This window comes from Sapajus apella, unplaced genomic scaffold (assembly GCF_009761245.1).
Source record: "Sapajus apella isolate SASKATOON/1434 unplaced genomic scaffold, GSC_monkey_1.0 scaffold80, whole genome shotgun sequence".
In the NCBI taxonomy this organism is placed as follows: Eukaryota; Metazoa; Chordata; class Mammalia; order Primates; family Cebidae; genus Sapajus; species Sapajus apella.
The window spans coordinates 387,723-404,471 of record NW_022437020.1 but is presented as its reverse complement, the minus strand read 5'-3'; the positions used below and the strand labels follow the sequence as shown (position 1 = coordinate 404,471).

Here is a 16,749-nt window from a genome sequence, read left to right as displayed (position 1 = left end):
TTCATCTTAAAAAAAAAATATATATATATATATATATATATATTTACATTATATGTTAAATATTTATATTTCACATTTACACCTTGAAAAGAAATATATATATATATATTTTTTTTTTTTTTTCGAGATGGGATCTCTCTTTTTCACCCAGGCTGGAGCGCAGTGGTACGACCATGGCTCTCTGCAGCCCTGACCTCTGGGGCCCAAGCAATCCTCCCACCTCAGCCTCCCGAGTAGCTGGGACCAAAGCATGCATGCACCAACACGATCAACTAATTTTTTCTATTTTTGTAGTGACGAGGTCCCCCTATGTAGCCCAGGCTAAAAAACTCCCTAATCAGGATCTTGGGGACAGTGGGTGTCGTGAGGCAGCTCTGGAACCGCCCTTCCACAGCCTTGAAGGAGCTCCTGCTCTGGGCCCGTGAGCTCTTGAGCCCTCCAGTGCTACAGTCCACGAATCCATGACCTGCCACCAACACGGCAGGCAAGGAGCCGGATTTAATGATGAGTATGTGCCCAGGAACTGAGAGCAGGAAGGGAGGCAGGGTTCCTGTGGCAATTGTGTCACTCTCCCGCTGCGGGGGAAGCACTGACTCACCTCTAGCAGAAACCTTGGGCTCTCTGGCATGAACTTTAGGGCCACCATGGACACGGTGCAGGGCAGAGCACAGACGATGACAAACACTCTCCAGCTGTGGAAGTGGTAATTGGTCCCCATGCTGAAGCCCCAGCCTGCAAAGAAGCAGTCAGTCAAAGGATTTCTGGGACATGACCTTTTTCTCTACAGAAGAGTGACTCTGAAGACCTAGCTCACAAATTTCAGGGAACAAGAGAGTCACCCAGGGAGGTGGTTAAAATGCAGACTCCTCGGCTGTGCCTCCAAAGCTTCTGAGTCATAAGGCTGGGACAGGAGCCACATCTTGACAAATCTGCAAAATGATATTTCTCATACTGCATATTTGTCAGAATACGCAAATTTGTCCAGCTTCTGGACAAATCCCCAGGTCCAGGCCTGGCCTGACATTTGCAGCCTTGAATAAGAGCACAAACAAAAGCAATAGCCTGTATCTCTACACAATCGTTATATTTTAAGATAGCAAATGGTGAAATGAAACATATTCTATTTGCCTGCCTTGACAAGCAGCAAGCTAGAAGTCTAAGCCCGGACTCTACACCCACCTGTGCCATATCCCCCACTCCCTCCTGCCAAGTGAGGGACCACGTGCTGACATACATGGATTCACCACTGTGATGAGAATGGACACTCTAGTCTTGATCTCTTGAGTTTATGGGAATTCCTGGGTCCTGGGCACCCAGAGCATAATCTAGATGGAGAGGGGGATGGGGTCAAGGCCTCAGAGATCCCTGGCCTCACGGGAAGGAGTGCAGCCAGAGGAAGGCCAGAGCGGGCCCTCATATGGCACAGGGCTTCTATTGGAGATCCCTCTTACCCAGGTCAAAGGGCAACGCCAGCTCCAGGTGATTCCAGTACAAAGGGTTCAGGACCACATTTTGAAAAACACTCTAAGTTGTAATATGATTACACAATTTATTCAAATGAGAGACTGAACTTCTACATTCAAATGTATCCCACCATCACTGAAATGGGAAGATAACGGGCTCCGATTCCATCATTACTATTCAAAGCATTGCTAAAGTCATATTCAGAAACTATATTCAAGCATTGTTTTGAATATTCTCACAGGTAGCAAACCTCCCTCTTTTAAGTAATAAAGTGGAAAGAGCCTAGACTTTTGCAGTCACAGAGATCACAGTTCCAACCCTGGCTTGATCCTATTGTATTGCATTGGTAGGTTTTTAGAGGAAATGGTACTTCCACAAATTTGCTATGTGTGAACGCTCCTGGCAACCCATCATACTTCACATGTTTAGAGAGTAGATTGGATTTTTTTTTTAGAAACAGGTACATGACATTTAGTGCCAAGGCCATCGAATAAAATAGATAAATGTCAGCAAAGATGAGCAAAAGAATTATTTTAAAAAAAACAGAGCCAAGGTTATAAAATAGACTGGTTTCTCATGCCATAAAGTATTTATGAAGACAATTCGCATGGTATTTTTAAAGACAAGACTATGTAAATAAATATATAATTTTTAAAGTTTAGAGGGCAATAATTTTCTGGATATAAAACTTGTAGTTCATTTACTTAGAACTATAACATACGGCCAACTCCTGTGGCAAGCAGCTTGTCTTGAATTTTTATCACTCCCCGTTGTGGTTCCACTGGTTCTACTCACAGCAGACTCCTAACCAATCATCTGCTGTTCCTGCAGATCTTTTCCACTTTATCTGTACAATTAAAAGACTAGGTAGATCTCAGTTTGGAGATGTGGGACTGTGGTCCCTTGGACACCTTTGACTACAGCAACTGAACATATACCTCATCCAATACACTCAATCAGAAGCAAATCTTTTTGCACAGCTTCGCCTCTTAGCATCTCCCTGAGGTTTGTTCATTCATTTTAATTTTAATTAAAAAGCATTTCCCTTCCCCTGGGAGTAACACTAGAAAGAGAAAGATAAAACCATAGCGATATTTACATATTCTCACCTCGTGCAAAAACTATTCTGGCATCATTAGAAGTAAGTTGATCAAAACCACATAGCAATCAAACTCAGATGGATAAGCAGGGAAGAGGGGCAGAAGTAGCTATGTTTATAAAGTATTCTGCTTCAAAAAGATCTTTTTCTTTATGATAATATGCACAAATTATACAAAATCCATTATTCCCTCATGCCTCTATGGCTTTTGCGGTGATTTCGATAATTCACATTTATCACATCCATTAGGCACATCTTCGGGGCCCTAAATTAAATAAAATTAAACGGCAAACTGCTTCCAAATATTTGCAACAATATTAATTTGGAAGCAGGGATTGTTCTGTTTGCTGATTCTTCTAGTTTGCCCTACTTTCCTCTGTCAGGATTTCACAAACAGCTGGTGATGCTGACTACAACGGGAATTAATCTTCCGTAATATATCCATTATTTTTCTGAGCTATACCCATGAGTTCCCAGGAGAGCATTCTGAGCTTTGTAATTTTCTTTCTCAATGAGCCAGTCACCCAAATTCCTGGTGCCAAGACTTCCCCTCACTTCATTCTGGCAAAATCAATTAAATAGTTTACACAGGCTGTACATATGAATATCAGTCTCTTCTCACATTACACATGCATTTGTTCGAGGATGAATGCCTCAGGCACATTGGAACATACCACCAAATGTCTGGTTCACTGTGGATAAAACGTCTGAGGCTTAAGATAAATAATGGCTCTTGTTACACTCCGCTTCTAGTCCACCATATTTCTAGGATGGATTGTCCCCAAGTGAATGCCTGTTTCAATTAAGCCTGATCATCCAGGAGGCTTCTATTTTAAAATGGAATATAAAAGTCACAGATATCATACAGGCATACTCATCAGGAAATATCCTGCCCATTTGGGGTAAAATATACTTTTTTATTTTTCATTTTCAAAGGTTACTGGGGAACAGGTGGTGTTTGGTTACACGAGTTAGTCCTTTAATGGTGATCTGTGACATTTTGGTGCACCCATCACCTGAGCAGTATACACAGCACACAACTTGTAGTCTTTTATCCCTCACCCCCTTCCCACTCTTTCCCTGAGTCTCCAAAGTCATTGTGTCATTCTTATGCCTTTGCATCCTCATAGCTTAGCTCCCACTTATGAGTGAGAACATATGATGTTCAGTTTTCCATTCCTGAGTTACTTCACTTAAAACATAATCTCATTTGGGGTAAAGTATTTAACTGCAAGCCCTACTGTCAGCCTGCAGTGGTCAGACAGTTACCATGTGGCCCCTCTGTCATGGACATCCCATTTACGTCATTAAATATGTCCTCAACCTGAATTCTTTTATTGCTTTCCTAGAAATCAGACACTTACACAACAGCATGTGTGTTTGTGTGAGAATGTGTTTGTGAAGTGAAAAAAGTGATGCAGTTTGTAGTGACTACTGTGGGTTGTCGACTCCCCTCACTACACCCTCCTGCCTTTTCCTCACCACTGTGTTGCACACCTGTGGTTTGGGTAGGACTGACCCCACCCCTAGCTCCAGGGATGGTGAAGGAAGTGGATCTGAACTCTTCCGGGCCTGCATCCTCTGGTGTCTAGTGATTGGCTGAGGTGGACACATGACCAAGGCTGATGCAATCAGAGGGAAATCAAAGACCCTTTCTCATTGGCCGAGTGTGAGGGCTGACTTTCCCCATGGAACAAGCAGTCTGCAAACAGAAAGCCCAGAATTGCTAAGGCTTCCAGGAGCAAAGCTAGCCTGAGTACTAGAATTATCTTGGAATTTTTTCTCAACATTAATTCCTCTGTGCACCCCAAGAATTGCCAAAGGTTCAGGCTGGCAGGGATACCTAGAGCTGATTATTTTGGGGTCCCTTCTACCCTCCATTTTACAGGTGAAGGAACCAAGGCTGAAAAGATGGATTGACTTGTCCCCATCACATAGCACCACTAATTGGATTCAGCTTTTATTCAGATTTCAGTAGCTTCCCTCCATAAAAGGTTTTTCAATCCCTTCATTTAAATGTGAAAATAGGCCAGGCACTGTGGCTCATGTCTGATTTAATCCCAGCACTTTGGAAGGCCAAGGTGGGTGGACCATTTGAGGTCAGGCGTCGGAGACCAAACTGGTCAACATAGTGAAAACCAGACTTTACCAAAAATACAAAAATTAGCTGGGTGTGGTAGTGCATACCTGCAATCCAAGATACTTGGGTGGCTGAGGCATGAGTATCACTTGAACCCTGGAAGTGAAGGTTGCAGTGAGCTGAGATCAGCCACGGCACTCCAGCCTGAGCGACAGAGTGAGAATCCGTCTCAAAGAAAAAAGTGAAAATAATCTCACGGTTTTCAAACATTGGGATCAGCTAACAGAGAAAATGATATTGTGAGAAGAAAAAGGAAAGAAATGCCTCCGAAACATATAATCAACAGCATACTACATGGGCAATTAAAGTGTGCGTTTGAGTGAGGGATAGAATGAAGAACTTGGTATCAACAGTAATACAATTTTGTATCTAAAATTATGGAGAACTAGAGTGACAGAATTGGCTGGAAAACCCTTCAACTCTTTATTTCACTATTCTTCTTCACATTTCCTCTGTTTCTGATATAAAATCCAGTGGATTTTCAAGTACTAGATATGGCAAAAACAACATGCCGTTCCCAAACCCACTTCCTCTACCCCGTGGGCACACGGCCAGATTGTTACCCAATGTCCCTTGCAAAAGGGTGTGGTCATGTTACAGGTCAGGGGCCACTGGAATGTGAGTAGAGATGGTGAGTGTGCTCCACTTCCTGGCCTGCCCTTTAACCAATCCATAACTGCCCGTTCTCTCTCCCCAAACCGGAGACCTTGTAAGCTGTACGCTGAAGATGACAGAATGACACAATGGAAGGAGTCTAAACTCCAGGATTACTGATGGAGCACAGCCACCTGCAGATCAGAAATGCCAGCCAGACCTCACATAAGGGAGAAGATTTTGCTATGTTAAAACATGGAGATTTCAGGTTTATCAGCTTGTCAGGGTAATGTACCCAGTAACACCTTAACTAATACAGTAGGTACTGTCTAAACCAAGGCTTGTTCTGAAAAAGATATACATGGAGTCTCCATTAGCTGAGAAAGCACAGCAGAGAAGGTCATATTTAAAACAAGACAATAAACAGGTGGTGAAATAACAGTCAGCTTCAGGGGAAGCTCTCTGCTACCCGCTCGGGGTCTGCACGATTCTAAATCACCACAAAGCCTGTACTCATAATCAGTGATTTACCAAAAATGGTTTTGAATAATGATGATAGAATTACCCAGTACACTCCAAAAGCAGAATCAAAGTCAAAATTGCTGCCTTCTCCCTACTTTGCTCTTGACAAAACCAGTAGTAAAAGTTGATGTTGCCAGGTCTCTGTCCAGAGAATACAATGTTTGCAAATATCCAGGAAAATAAAATTGTCCTGGCTGAAACCATGATCTTGTCTCTAAGGGCTGCTCCACTCCCACAGCCAAACAAGAGTGATGGCAGGCACTAGGGTAGAAAAACTATAAGCCTCCTGCACCCGAGGGGACATCAGAACTCCAGTCCCCACTCTGCCACATGCCAGGGACATGGCCTTAAGCAAATCACTAACTTCTCTTGGCTTTCATCACATCTGTCATCTATAAAATGGGGTTACCAAAACCTAACTTGCTCAGGGGGGAGGAGGGCTGGAGGAGATGAAGGCTGAAATTATTTCAAACAAAAGTAAGAGGAAGGGAGAGAGGGAAGGAGAAAGGAAAGAATAAAGGGAAGGAAGAAAGGAGAAAGAGAGGGCGGACAGAATATATTTTTCCAAAAAGACATGTAAATCGAAATTAACAGTATGTCTGCAATGTTAGAAGTTCTTAAAAAAGATCAAGGTCACATACCGGAACTGTGCGTGAGTACATGGAATAAGGCTGAGGATAGAAACTATTGTTTGGGTGCAGGAGTTATAGAAACAGGGACCCCTAGGCTGTTTTGAGCCGTGGCTCACCGTAGTGTGGGATGATGCTCCAGGCCATGGCAGATGCGTAGAGGCCCCCAGTCATCCAGAAGATGCCCAGCCAACTGAGGTGTTCTCCTCGCTTCTCCCGAGACAAGAATTCAGAAAAATAGGCAAAAACAATCGGCAGAGAACCCCCAATACTGCAAAGAGAAAATGCCAGAGAGAAAGAATCAAGTCATACACTAAAAATGGTCATAGCAGAAACCAAGTTTCCTATACCCCACCTTAGGCTCTGTGGCGAAATGACCCAGTGAATTTGAGAGAATGGCCAAGCAGTTCCTCTCTACATGTGGGAAGCAGTCTTGGATTATTTTAACATTACACGCTGACTTCAGAGGCTAATCCTAACCCAACTCTTTCTAAGGTTTGACTTTAATACAGTATCCTGAAAGTCAAACAAAAAGCCAGTCCAAGGGTTTCTAGAGTTACCACTCAGAGATAGAGTGCCAGAATGGATGAGCCACTGGTCTTGGAGGGTCCAGCTCCAGCTCTCTCAGAACATACCCAATGCCTGAGATGAGTCGGCAGAAGAGGAAGGCTCCATAACCCTGCACGAAGGAGGAGAGGGAGGCGAAGGAGGCATTGACGGCCAGAGATATGCTGAGGACTCGCTTCCTTCCCAGCTTATCAGCCAGGCCGCCCAGGATGAAGGCCCCTGCCATCATTCCCAAGTAGACTATCATCCCTGTGATGAGGGGATGGAGGGGAGAGAATAGAGAGAAAAGACAAAAGATTAGAGACTATATGATGTTTAGAAAATAAAATGCTCATTTTTACTTATCCTAGAATTTTTGTGTCATAGACACAAAATGGTACAATGTGACATTTGTGGCAGATTGGAAGTGCTATACAAATGTGACCTTTTACAAATGTTATCTTAAAAAATGGCCTCACCAGGTTTATAAACATGTACACAGACTAACACAGATCAACCAAAACTAAGATAGCTGTAAGATCACTCATTTGGTTGCGTAATCTGCAGATGAGGGAAATGCTGTAAGTTTTTAAGCACAGAAAGTGTTTGTGCTGCAAAAGCCTTCAACTGGTGGATTACGTTTCAGGAGAGAGTTTCCAGGGTAAAGTGTGGCAAAGTGGATATGGGAAATGTTAGGAAGGAAAAGCATGGTACAGGTGAAAAACAGCAATTGCCACCAAGGCCAGCTATCTTATTACCACCCAAGAAGGACCTTTCTTCAAGCTACAACCAATGAATAGACTTAAGGAAATGTGGCATGTTTGTATATGGTGTGAGATAGGGATTCGGTTTCATTCTTCTGCATGTAATATCCAGCTTTCCCAATGCAATTTATTGAAAAGACCATTTTTTGCCCCACTGTGTGTTCTTGGCACCTTTGTTTACAATCAATCGGCCATAAATGTGTGAGTTTATTTCTGAGATCTCCATTCTGTTCTATTGGTCCATATATCTGTGTTTATGCCAGTACTGTTTTTTTAAATTACTATAGTTTTATAGTATATTTGAAAGCAGATAGTGTGACACCATCAGCTTTGTTCTTTTTGCTCAAAATTACTTTGCCTATCCAAGTATTTTGTGGTTCTATCTGCATTTCAGGATTTTTTTTTCTATTTCTATGAAAAATGCTATTGGAATTTTGATAGATAATGCATTGAATCTGTAGATTACTTTGGGCAATACAGATACTTTAACAATATTAATTCCTTTTATTCATAAACATGAGCTATCTTTCCATTTATTTGTACCTTCTTCTATTTCTTCATCAATGTCTTATAGTTTTCAGTATAAAGACCTTTCACTTCCTTGGTTAAATTCATTCCTAAGTATTTTTTAATGTTATTGTAAATGAAATTGTTTCCTAGATTTTGTTTTCAGATATTCATTGTTACTATACAGAAACACTACTATTTTTTATGTTGGCTTCTTATTTTGCAACTTTACTGAATTTGTTCATTAATTCGAACTGTTTTCTGGTGGAGTCTTCAGGGTTTTCTATGTATAAGATGCTATCTGCAGAGGCCATTTTACTTCTTCATTCATGATTTGGATGCCTTTTATTTCTTTTTCTGGCCTACTTGCTCTATGTTGAATAGAAGTGGCAAGAGTGGGCATTCTTCTCTTGTTCCTGATATTAGGGGTAAAGCTTTCAGCTTTTCATTATTGACTATGATGTCAGTTGTGGGTCTGTCACATATGGCTTTTTATACTTAATTTGTTGAGAATTTTTATCATGAAATGATGCTGAATTTTGTCAAATGCTTTGTCTGTATCTATTAAGATGATCATATGATTTTTATCCATTATTATATTAATGTTATGTATCACATTTATTTGCATATGTTTAAACATCCTTTCATGCCAGGGACAAATCTTACTTGATCATGGTATATGATCCTTTTAATGTGCTGTTGAATTTAATTTTCTAGTATTTTGTAGAAGATTATTGCACCTTTGTTCATCAGGAATATTGACCTGTGATTTTCTTTTCTTGTAGTGTTCTTCTCTGGCTTTGGTATCAGGGTAATGCTGCACCCATAAAATGAGTTTGTAAATATACCTTTTCCTTCAATTTTCTGGAAGAGTTTGAGAAAGATTGGCATTAATTATTCTTTAAATGTTTGGTAGAATTCAACAGTGAATCCAACAGGTCCTAGGCTTCTCTTTGTTGAGAGATTTTTGTTACTAATGCAATCTCTTTAGTCATTATTGGTTTGTTAAAATTTTCTATTTCTTCATAATTGAGTCTGGGTTGATTGCATGTTTCTAGAAATCTATGCATTTCTTATAGATTACACAACTGGTTGTAATTTTTCATAATTCTTGCGATCATTCATATTTCTGTGGTATCAGTTGTGATATTTTCTCTTTCATTTCTAATTTTGAGTTTTCTTTCTTCCTTAGTCTAGCTAAAAGTTCATCCATTTTATCTTTTCAAAAAACCAACTTGATGCTTTAACTATTACACTTTGCTGCTCTTTATAGATAAGCATTGGTCAGATTCCTTTGCTCTACATTAGTTCATTCTTTAATCATCTGCTCACCCCCAGCATTGTTTGCCAAGCGAGGAATGGTTCCATCCTTTCAAGGAGATAAACAATAAAATGTATGATTATCTCTGAGAAAAAAATGCTCCAATAAAGGTGTTTGTTGGATATTATTAAAACCCAAAAGAAGAGTAAAGCTTGTATATACCTCACTCAATGTGGGAAGGCTTCCAACAGAAAGACACTGATGTGTTCTTGAAAGACAAACAGAATTTAGCCTGATTTCCAGTTGTTGGCTGAGGCAAAAAGAAAGTCTGATATGTTTGGGCAACTACTTGTAAGTAGCCTAGCGTGAGTAAAGCATGGTTCATGTAGGGAAACCTGATGAGGGTTCAGACTAGAGGGTAGGACAGAAGCCTCAGAGCGTGCGTGTGTGTGTGTGTGTGTGTGTGTGTGTGTGTGTGTGTGTGAGAGAGAGAGAGAGAGAGAGAGAGAGAGAGAGAGAGAGAGAGAAAGAAAATGCAGATGTATGATATGTATGGATGCATGCATGTGTGACTGTGTGTGTGCACATGGGTGTTTGCATGTATGTTTATGGGACCATAAATTGAAAGCAGAGAAAGCGAAAAGAGAGTTAGAAGAGTGGACGAGTGGTCCAGAGATTTGCTGAGAACTAGTCTCTACACCCCATACCCTAATTCCACCCTGGAGAAAAACACTAGCGTCCAATAAAAGTCTATTTTTTTCTTTTACTTCAATAAAGCTATCTACAGCACTTCCCAAACTTTACTGAGCACATAAATCACCTGGGGATCTTGTTAAAATCATATTCTGATTCAGCAGACCTGGGGTGGGCCCTGAGATTCTGCATCTCTAACAAGCTCCCAGCTGAGGCCAGTGCTGCTGGTCCGGGGACCACACTTTGACTAGCATGAGGCTAAAGCACACCTGTCCTCCTGTAAACAGTAAATTGTCATGAGAATCCAGGCCTTGGAACCCAAAGATCTCATTCACTAGTTGTATGATTTGGGAGCAAAACCTCTCACCTTCTGAGGGTCTCCATCACCTCATTTGTAAACTGATTACTGAACTAGAGATGATCTCCAAGTTGCCCTCTCATTCATTAATTTTTTTAAAAAAATGTAAATAATGAAAGATTAAGTACTGTGGATTTCTCGGGAAGAAGATATTCAGATTAAAAACATTAACTCAGACACAAATGTTTGATTAAACTACCTAAGGCCATACAAGTCATGTTTACGACATTGTACACATAAGATCAAAATATCACATGTGCACCAAATATATGTACAACTATGATAAAGCAATTTAAAAAGAAACAATAAAGATATCCTTAACAAAAAAAAGTGGCTTCTAGCCTACTAGTTTGCAATCTTAGCAATGAACACCGTGCAGTTATGTTCGGCTCCAAAGCCACCCTTCCAGACGCTGTTTGGTCCACAAATCGGAGTCAGTTTGGCTAGCTACTCTCCGCGAGGCTCTGCCAATAGAGGGAGCTAAAGGGAGGCTTCAGGGCTGGGGAAGGAAGACCGGTCCTGTCCTTTCTGTTCCTGTAGGTTTCATCCTGACTGCAGCAATTCCTTTCCAGACAGCAGCTGCATCCAATCAGCAGAGGTCACATTGCAGTCCATTCTTCTCTCCCACACCAGCACCTGCCAGCGGGGGGCCCCTCTTCAGAGATCTGAGTTACAGCTTCGTGGAACCCCTTTTCAAGATTCTAAGTTATAATCATTCCAATCTCTTTCCTTTATTCCCCAAGCCCTAGGGGAGGTAGCTTCTCCCTGCATTTACTACCTCAGTGATACATTTCAAAAGAGTTCAATTCACCCTGTTAATAATTTTAACGTTAAAATCTCTATTTTCAAGTAACTGGTATGATTTCTGTCTCCTGACTATCTCCTTACTGATCTAGACCCCTAGACAAATTGGAAAACTTTAGAAGTTAGATGTTGAATCCAACCACTTAGTTTTACCAGATGAGGAGGCTGAGCCCCAGAAAGGGTCAGTAACTTGCTGAGAACCTCAGTTCTCAGCTGGCAGAGGACCTACTGACACTGCATTTGTGGTCTACTGGCTCCAGGCCTGGTGCTTTCACTACTAAACCTCACTGTCCAAGGCCGTGGAGGTACCAGAGAGAATAAAAGGAGTTTCTCAAATCCTGTCTTAGAAGTCTAGAAAAAGAAAGAACGAAGGAAAAATGAGCCTATCACCAGGGAAGGGAAATATAAAATTAACATCTCTGGAACGGCTATGCTATTAGACTCATTTAAAATCTGTCTTTAGCAAAAGAAATTTTAAAAATACATTTGGAAAATTAGAATTCAGTGGAGTTATCAAAAATGTCTTTAGTGTGAAACAGATAAGGAACTAGTTAGAAAGCTAGAAATACAATCATCCTCAATTTCACTCAACAAGCTCAGTGGTATATTAGAGTCATTTTGACCCTTTAATATAATGAGATTTTTGAGGATATTGAAAACCATGATTGGTACTTGTGGAGTAGAGGGGGAGGAGGAGGTTGAAAGGAGGAGGGATGTGAGGGAGTGGAAGAGACTTTTAACTGGTGGTAACACAACAAAGGAAATATAATACCCCCCCTCCCACTTGGAAGGAGGAGGAGCCCGCAGTGACAGGCATCATGCAAGCAAGACCCCAATTCTGAGACTGAGACATCTGGGCCGTGGTCCTGGCTCCACGATTACCACAGCATGACTGTGGGCGGTGCATTCAGCCTCTCTGACCATTATTGCTTCTTTGTAAAATTCAGACAACAGTGCTTATCTTTGCAGAATTGTTAGGATTGTATAGGTGAGTGGATTTAAAGTATCTAGCAAAATGCCTGGCACAAAAGTAAATGCACAATAATGACAGCTGTATTGATGTTATCAGCAGTGCAGCTGCAAACTGTCTGGGACCTTGGAAAGCCACAGGATTAGAAAAATAAAAGTAAGATGGTGACATTTTAAAAACAAGCCAATCATATACTAAAGGAATATGAGGAAAGAGGATAGAGAATAGCAGAAGAAACTTATTTTTAGTAGTATGCCCTTGAAACATACCTCCCTCTCGCCTTACCTGGAGAAGGAGCCAGGTTCCAATAAAAAGCTTTTACTGAGCAATATTTTTTTAAGTTTCCTCTAACAAGATGTTGAAGAGGGGGATTTTTTTTTCTAACTCATATTTCTTTAGTTTGCACATTAAATGTCATTTCCTTAGAAAGGCACCCTTGATGTTCTAAACTAAGGCTCAACCAACTTTTTCTATAAAGGGACACAGCATAGTTATTTTACTTGTAAAATGCACTTGGCCATCTTCTATGGTGTCTGCCACATCGTATTATTATTATTCCTAAGTTTACAATCCTTTAAAAATGGTTTTTTTTTTTTTTTAAAAAAAAAAAAGGTCACAGGCTTGTGGGTCACAGTTTGTTGGCTCCTGCTCCAAATTTCAGCCGTCTCTGACAGACTTTTGCCAGGGTACCATTGCTTTCCTTTCATATCTCACGCCTCTATTTGATATTATATATTTATTTGTTTGATATTTGCCAAACTCCCATGACCGTAAACTCCTGGAAGAAGGGACCGTGTTGGTTTTGCTTCAGTAGAGTTCGACACTGTGTCTCTGGCACAGAGATGGACATGTAATAGGTACTCCATTAATATTTGTTCAATAAGTAAAATAATCTAAAAGTAATTCCTATTCACTCTAGAAAAATCTGAAAAAATACCCCTCAAAATGTACAAAAGGTAAAACAAAAATCTATTCATCATACCACTCAGAGACAGCTGCTGTTAGCAGACTTTATTTTTGTACTTGTTTTTATTTTTGTATTTCATAGGGTATGCAGATGGATACCCTAATGTTCCTCCATTATTTAATCCCAAAGTGAGAGTTCTTTGTGGGATTCCCATATATGTTAAACATTTATCACATTTACCACTTTGAGGGACTGTGAACCCCACGTCCTAATCCAAGAGAATATTACCTTTTGAGGGGGTGTATTTGGTTGAGTAATAAATAAATGGAATGGGAATGACAGAAACTACTGTATCAAAAGTACATGTATAACCACATACTGTATTTACATGATAGAAACCTTTCTGTATCAAAAGCTTCACAGTCTAGCTTTTCACTTAATAAAAAACTCAGCAAAGAACATTTTGCGCGTTTGTCTTTGTTGATGTTTCTAGTTATTTGCTCAGAATAGATTCTAAGAAATTGAGTCAGGAAGTCAAAGGAGATCAACAATTGTGGCCCTTAAGACCCAATGCCAGATGTCCTTCCAGAGAGCTGGCAGGTAACAGAAACCTCTCACCAGCTTTAGAGATGCTTTTCACAAAGGCAGAATATTTCCTCTCTACACCAGAGGCAGCAGGATAAGATGTGCCATCAGACCACACTGGCTTACCATGGTGACATGAAAGAAGAGGTCCCGTGTGGGTTAGCTTCTTTATTTAGTAATTAACCAAAGACAAAGAAGCCAATTCTAACCCTTTTTTTTTTTTTCATTATTGAATACAGAGAAATTAAATGCATTAATTATCCTGGGAGGATTATGAGCTTCTTTTTCCTGCAGTGACTCAAATATTTATTTGACTGTATGCATATGTTTGCAGGGATAAAAATCAGCATCTTCCAACTAAACCATCTCCATTCCATCGATAATAACATTTCTAAAAAGTAATTCCTATCATTTCCATTCCATTTATTTATTACTCAACCAAACACACCCCGTCAAAGGGTAATATTCTCTTGGACTAGGGTGTGGGGTTCACAGTCCCTCAAAGTGGTAAACATGATAAATATTTAACATATATGGGAATCCCACAAAGAACTCTTACTTTGGGATTAAATAATGGAGGAATATCAGGGTATCCATCTGCATACTCTATGAAACAAGATGCATTGGGTAAGTCAGCCAGGTGCTTCATTTATGTGGCATCTGATGCTTGGAAACTTCTGGAAGAGTAAACACTTTCTTTTGGGTTAAAAAGATTTGGCTTTAACAAGCTGTCTAATGGAAACCAATCTAGAATCACCATGTTAGACTTTTTTAGTCTATTATGGGTGCAGTAAACTCAAGTGAATAAATCTTCAGAAGTGGGTTAACTTTTCCATTCTCTTGGTAGTTAGAACTCCTTCCTAAATCTCACATAAGAGATTTGGATACAAATGTGTAGAGGAGAAATGAAGGGACAAAAGAATTAGCATTTGTTGATCTCCTGCCATGTGTAAGATACTATGATAGGTCACATGTGTAATAATTTTGATTTGTCATTCCAGCCTTGTGGGGGAAGTATTAATGGCTTCATTTAATAGATAAGGAACATGAGGTTAGGAGATTTCCTCTCTAACCAAAATTATTAAAATGTAAGTAAACTTTCCCAAAATCTGATGAAAGAACCTAGTATTATAGTTCAGTGAGTCACCACTCACTGAATGCCACAGATTATGAAATAGCCCATGAGAAAAGATACAATCAATGCTATTCAAGGACAGCAGGGTTGGGGTGAGGCATTTGTCACTCTGCCTGAGGATGCAACATTCTCGCTCTCCCTGGCCCCTCAGCAAGCCACAGCATTGCAGGAGAGAAGAACCATTCCTCCTGGAGGTTCTAGTTCTGAATGTGTCCAATAGGCCCAGAGGTCAGGGTCTACGGACAGGCACATCGAAAAGTCTGAGAGACAGAAGCCCCTCACTTCAGTAACATTGTGTAAGGACAGAGCCTTCAATCAGGAAGAGGTTCTCTCTCCAATCATGTATTGGGGAAACTAAAGGATTTGCCTGGCAGCTGAGAGATTTTATCATCCCAGGAGATGGATAAGCTCTAAACCATGGGACTACTTTCTGGGCCAAGTAATGAGCAATGAGGAGACCCAGAGCCCAGGTTCCTGGCTGTGTCTTTGGTCTGTAGAGACATGTCCACGGCCAGAATGGAAGCAGCTGCAACTTAAAGGATTTAAGGCACCTGCAAGGTTTCCAACTGGGGCTCACCCTAGCCTTGGGGCAAAGGGGTATCTGTCACTTTTCTTAATTTTCTCTCAGGCTAAAAAGAGGAGGCATTAAGAAAGATTCCCTGAGGATACTGCGAGAACCCTGCAATTGCCTTGTTCACAAACTACCACACTAGAGATGTCTCAGAAAAGCAGCTTCCCTTTTGGTACCTACTATCCAGAATGACTCCAGGTGAGACATACAAGAGAAGGGGTCACCTGGGCCAGTGGAGGTATGACACCTCATCTCAGATATGACCATAACCCAATGAGGCTCAGTGAAGCCTCTCCCATTTCACTTAAGACCAAGTTGTGGTCATTTATAGAGGATGGAATACTGTGTCTGATGGGATACAGGAATAGTCCAGGGGTCTCCTAAGAGGGCTAGTTGTGGAGCAGGGCTGAGCTGAAGCTGAGATGAAAAGAGATGATCGAGGACAAAACTTCTTTGGACTATTTTCCACACATCCCCAGCAGAGACCGATGTATGCCTCTGAGTCAGCAAAATCTCCAGTGGCGAAGCAGAAAGTGTACACTGCGCACATTCAAGCAAGCCCAGGCCAGCCCACACGGAGAAGAGGATGTTCACATTCAGCCTGTTCAGTGGACCCCATGGGGCATGTCAAAGGCTAGTACATTTCCAGGACCTTCTATCACACCTCCTTTCTTCCATCCCTGCTAATATTTGTGCTTTTCCAGCTTTCTTCTCTGAAACTAAAATTAATCCTTTGCAAAGTGACACTCAGTTCATCTGAGCTTGTGCTGGTTAAGGTTCGTAAAATAAAGAGTGATTTTATACCCATTGGCCTATAAAGAGTCCTTTTAGCTGGCAGTTTGAGCTCCACCAAGGACCCGAGTGTTCCCTGTCTGATGGGGCTGCTGGTGGAAGGGATGCGGGAAATTCTTTGTGCTCTGTTGCTCTGCTCCATACTTAGTGACAAATCATCTCTTGGGCCCAACATGGAAGACGGCAAAGTCACCACTCAGACCTCTGGAAGCCTAATCTAGGCTGACAGTCTGTGCCTCAGGGATCACTGCAGACCCCTGCAGTTTGCCCTTCCAATGAAATCAACAGAAACACCACCCCTCTCTCACCTACAGAGATGGCTGGCACTGACTCCAGCACCCTGATAGAGGCCAATGCCTACTTCACACTTGCACTTTATTGGAGTCACCCAATTTGCATAAAAGTTGT

General features: G+C 41.1%; 1 protein-coding gene across 5 annotated transcripts in view; it reads right to left on the bottom strand.

The window, feature by feature from the left end:
- SV2B (synaptic vesicle glycoprotein 2B) overlaps positions 1-16,749 on the bottom strand; it is a 188,519-nt gene that overhangs the window by 39,298 nt on the left and 132,472 nt on the right. For all 5 annotated transcript variants that reach the window (XM_032252771.1, XM_032252766.1, XM_032252767.1 and 2 more), the window contains 3 exons: positions 7,084-7,264; positions 6,568-6,719; positions 599-732 (listed from right to left, as the gene is read on the bottom strand). In XM_032252771.1, the coding sequence (XP_032108662.1) occupies positions 599-732; positions 6,568-6,719; positions 7,084-7,264 (467 nt within the window). The remainder of the gene's footprint in view (positions 1-598; positions 733-6,567; positions 6,720-7,083; positions 7,265-16,749) is intronic.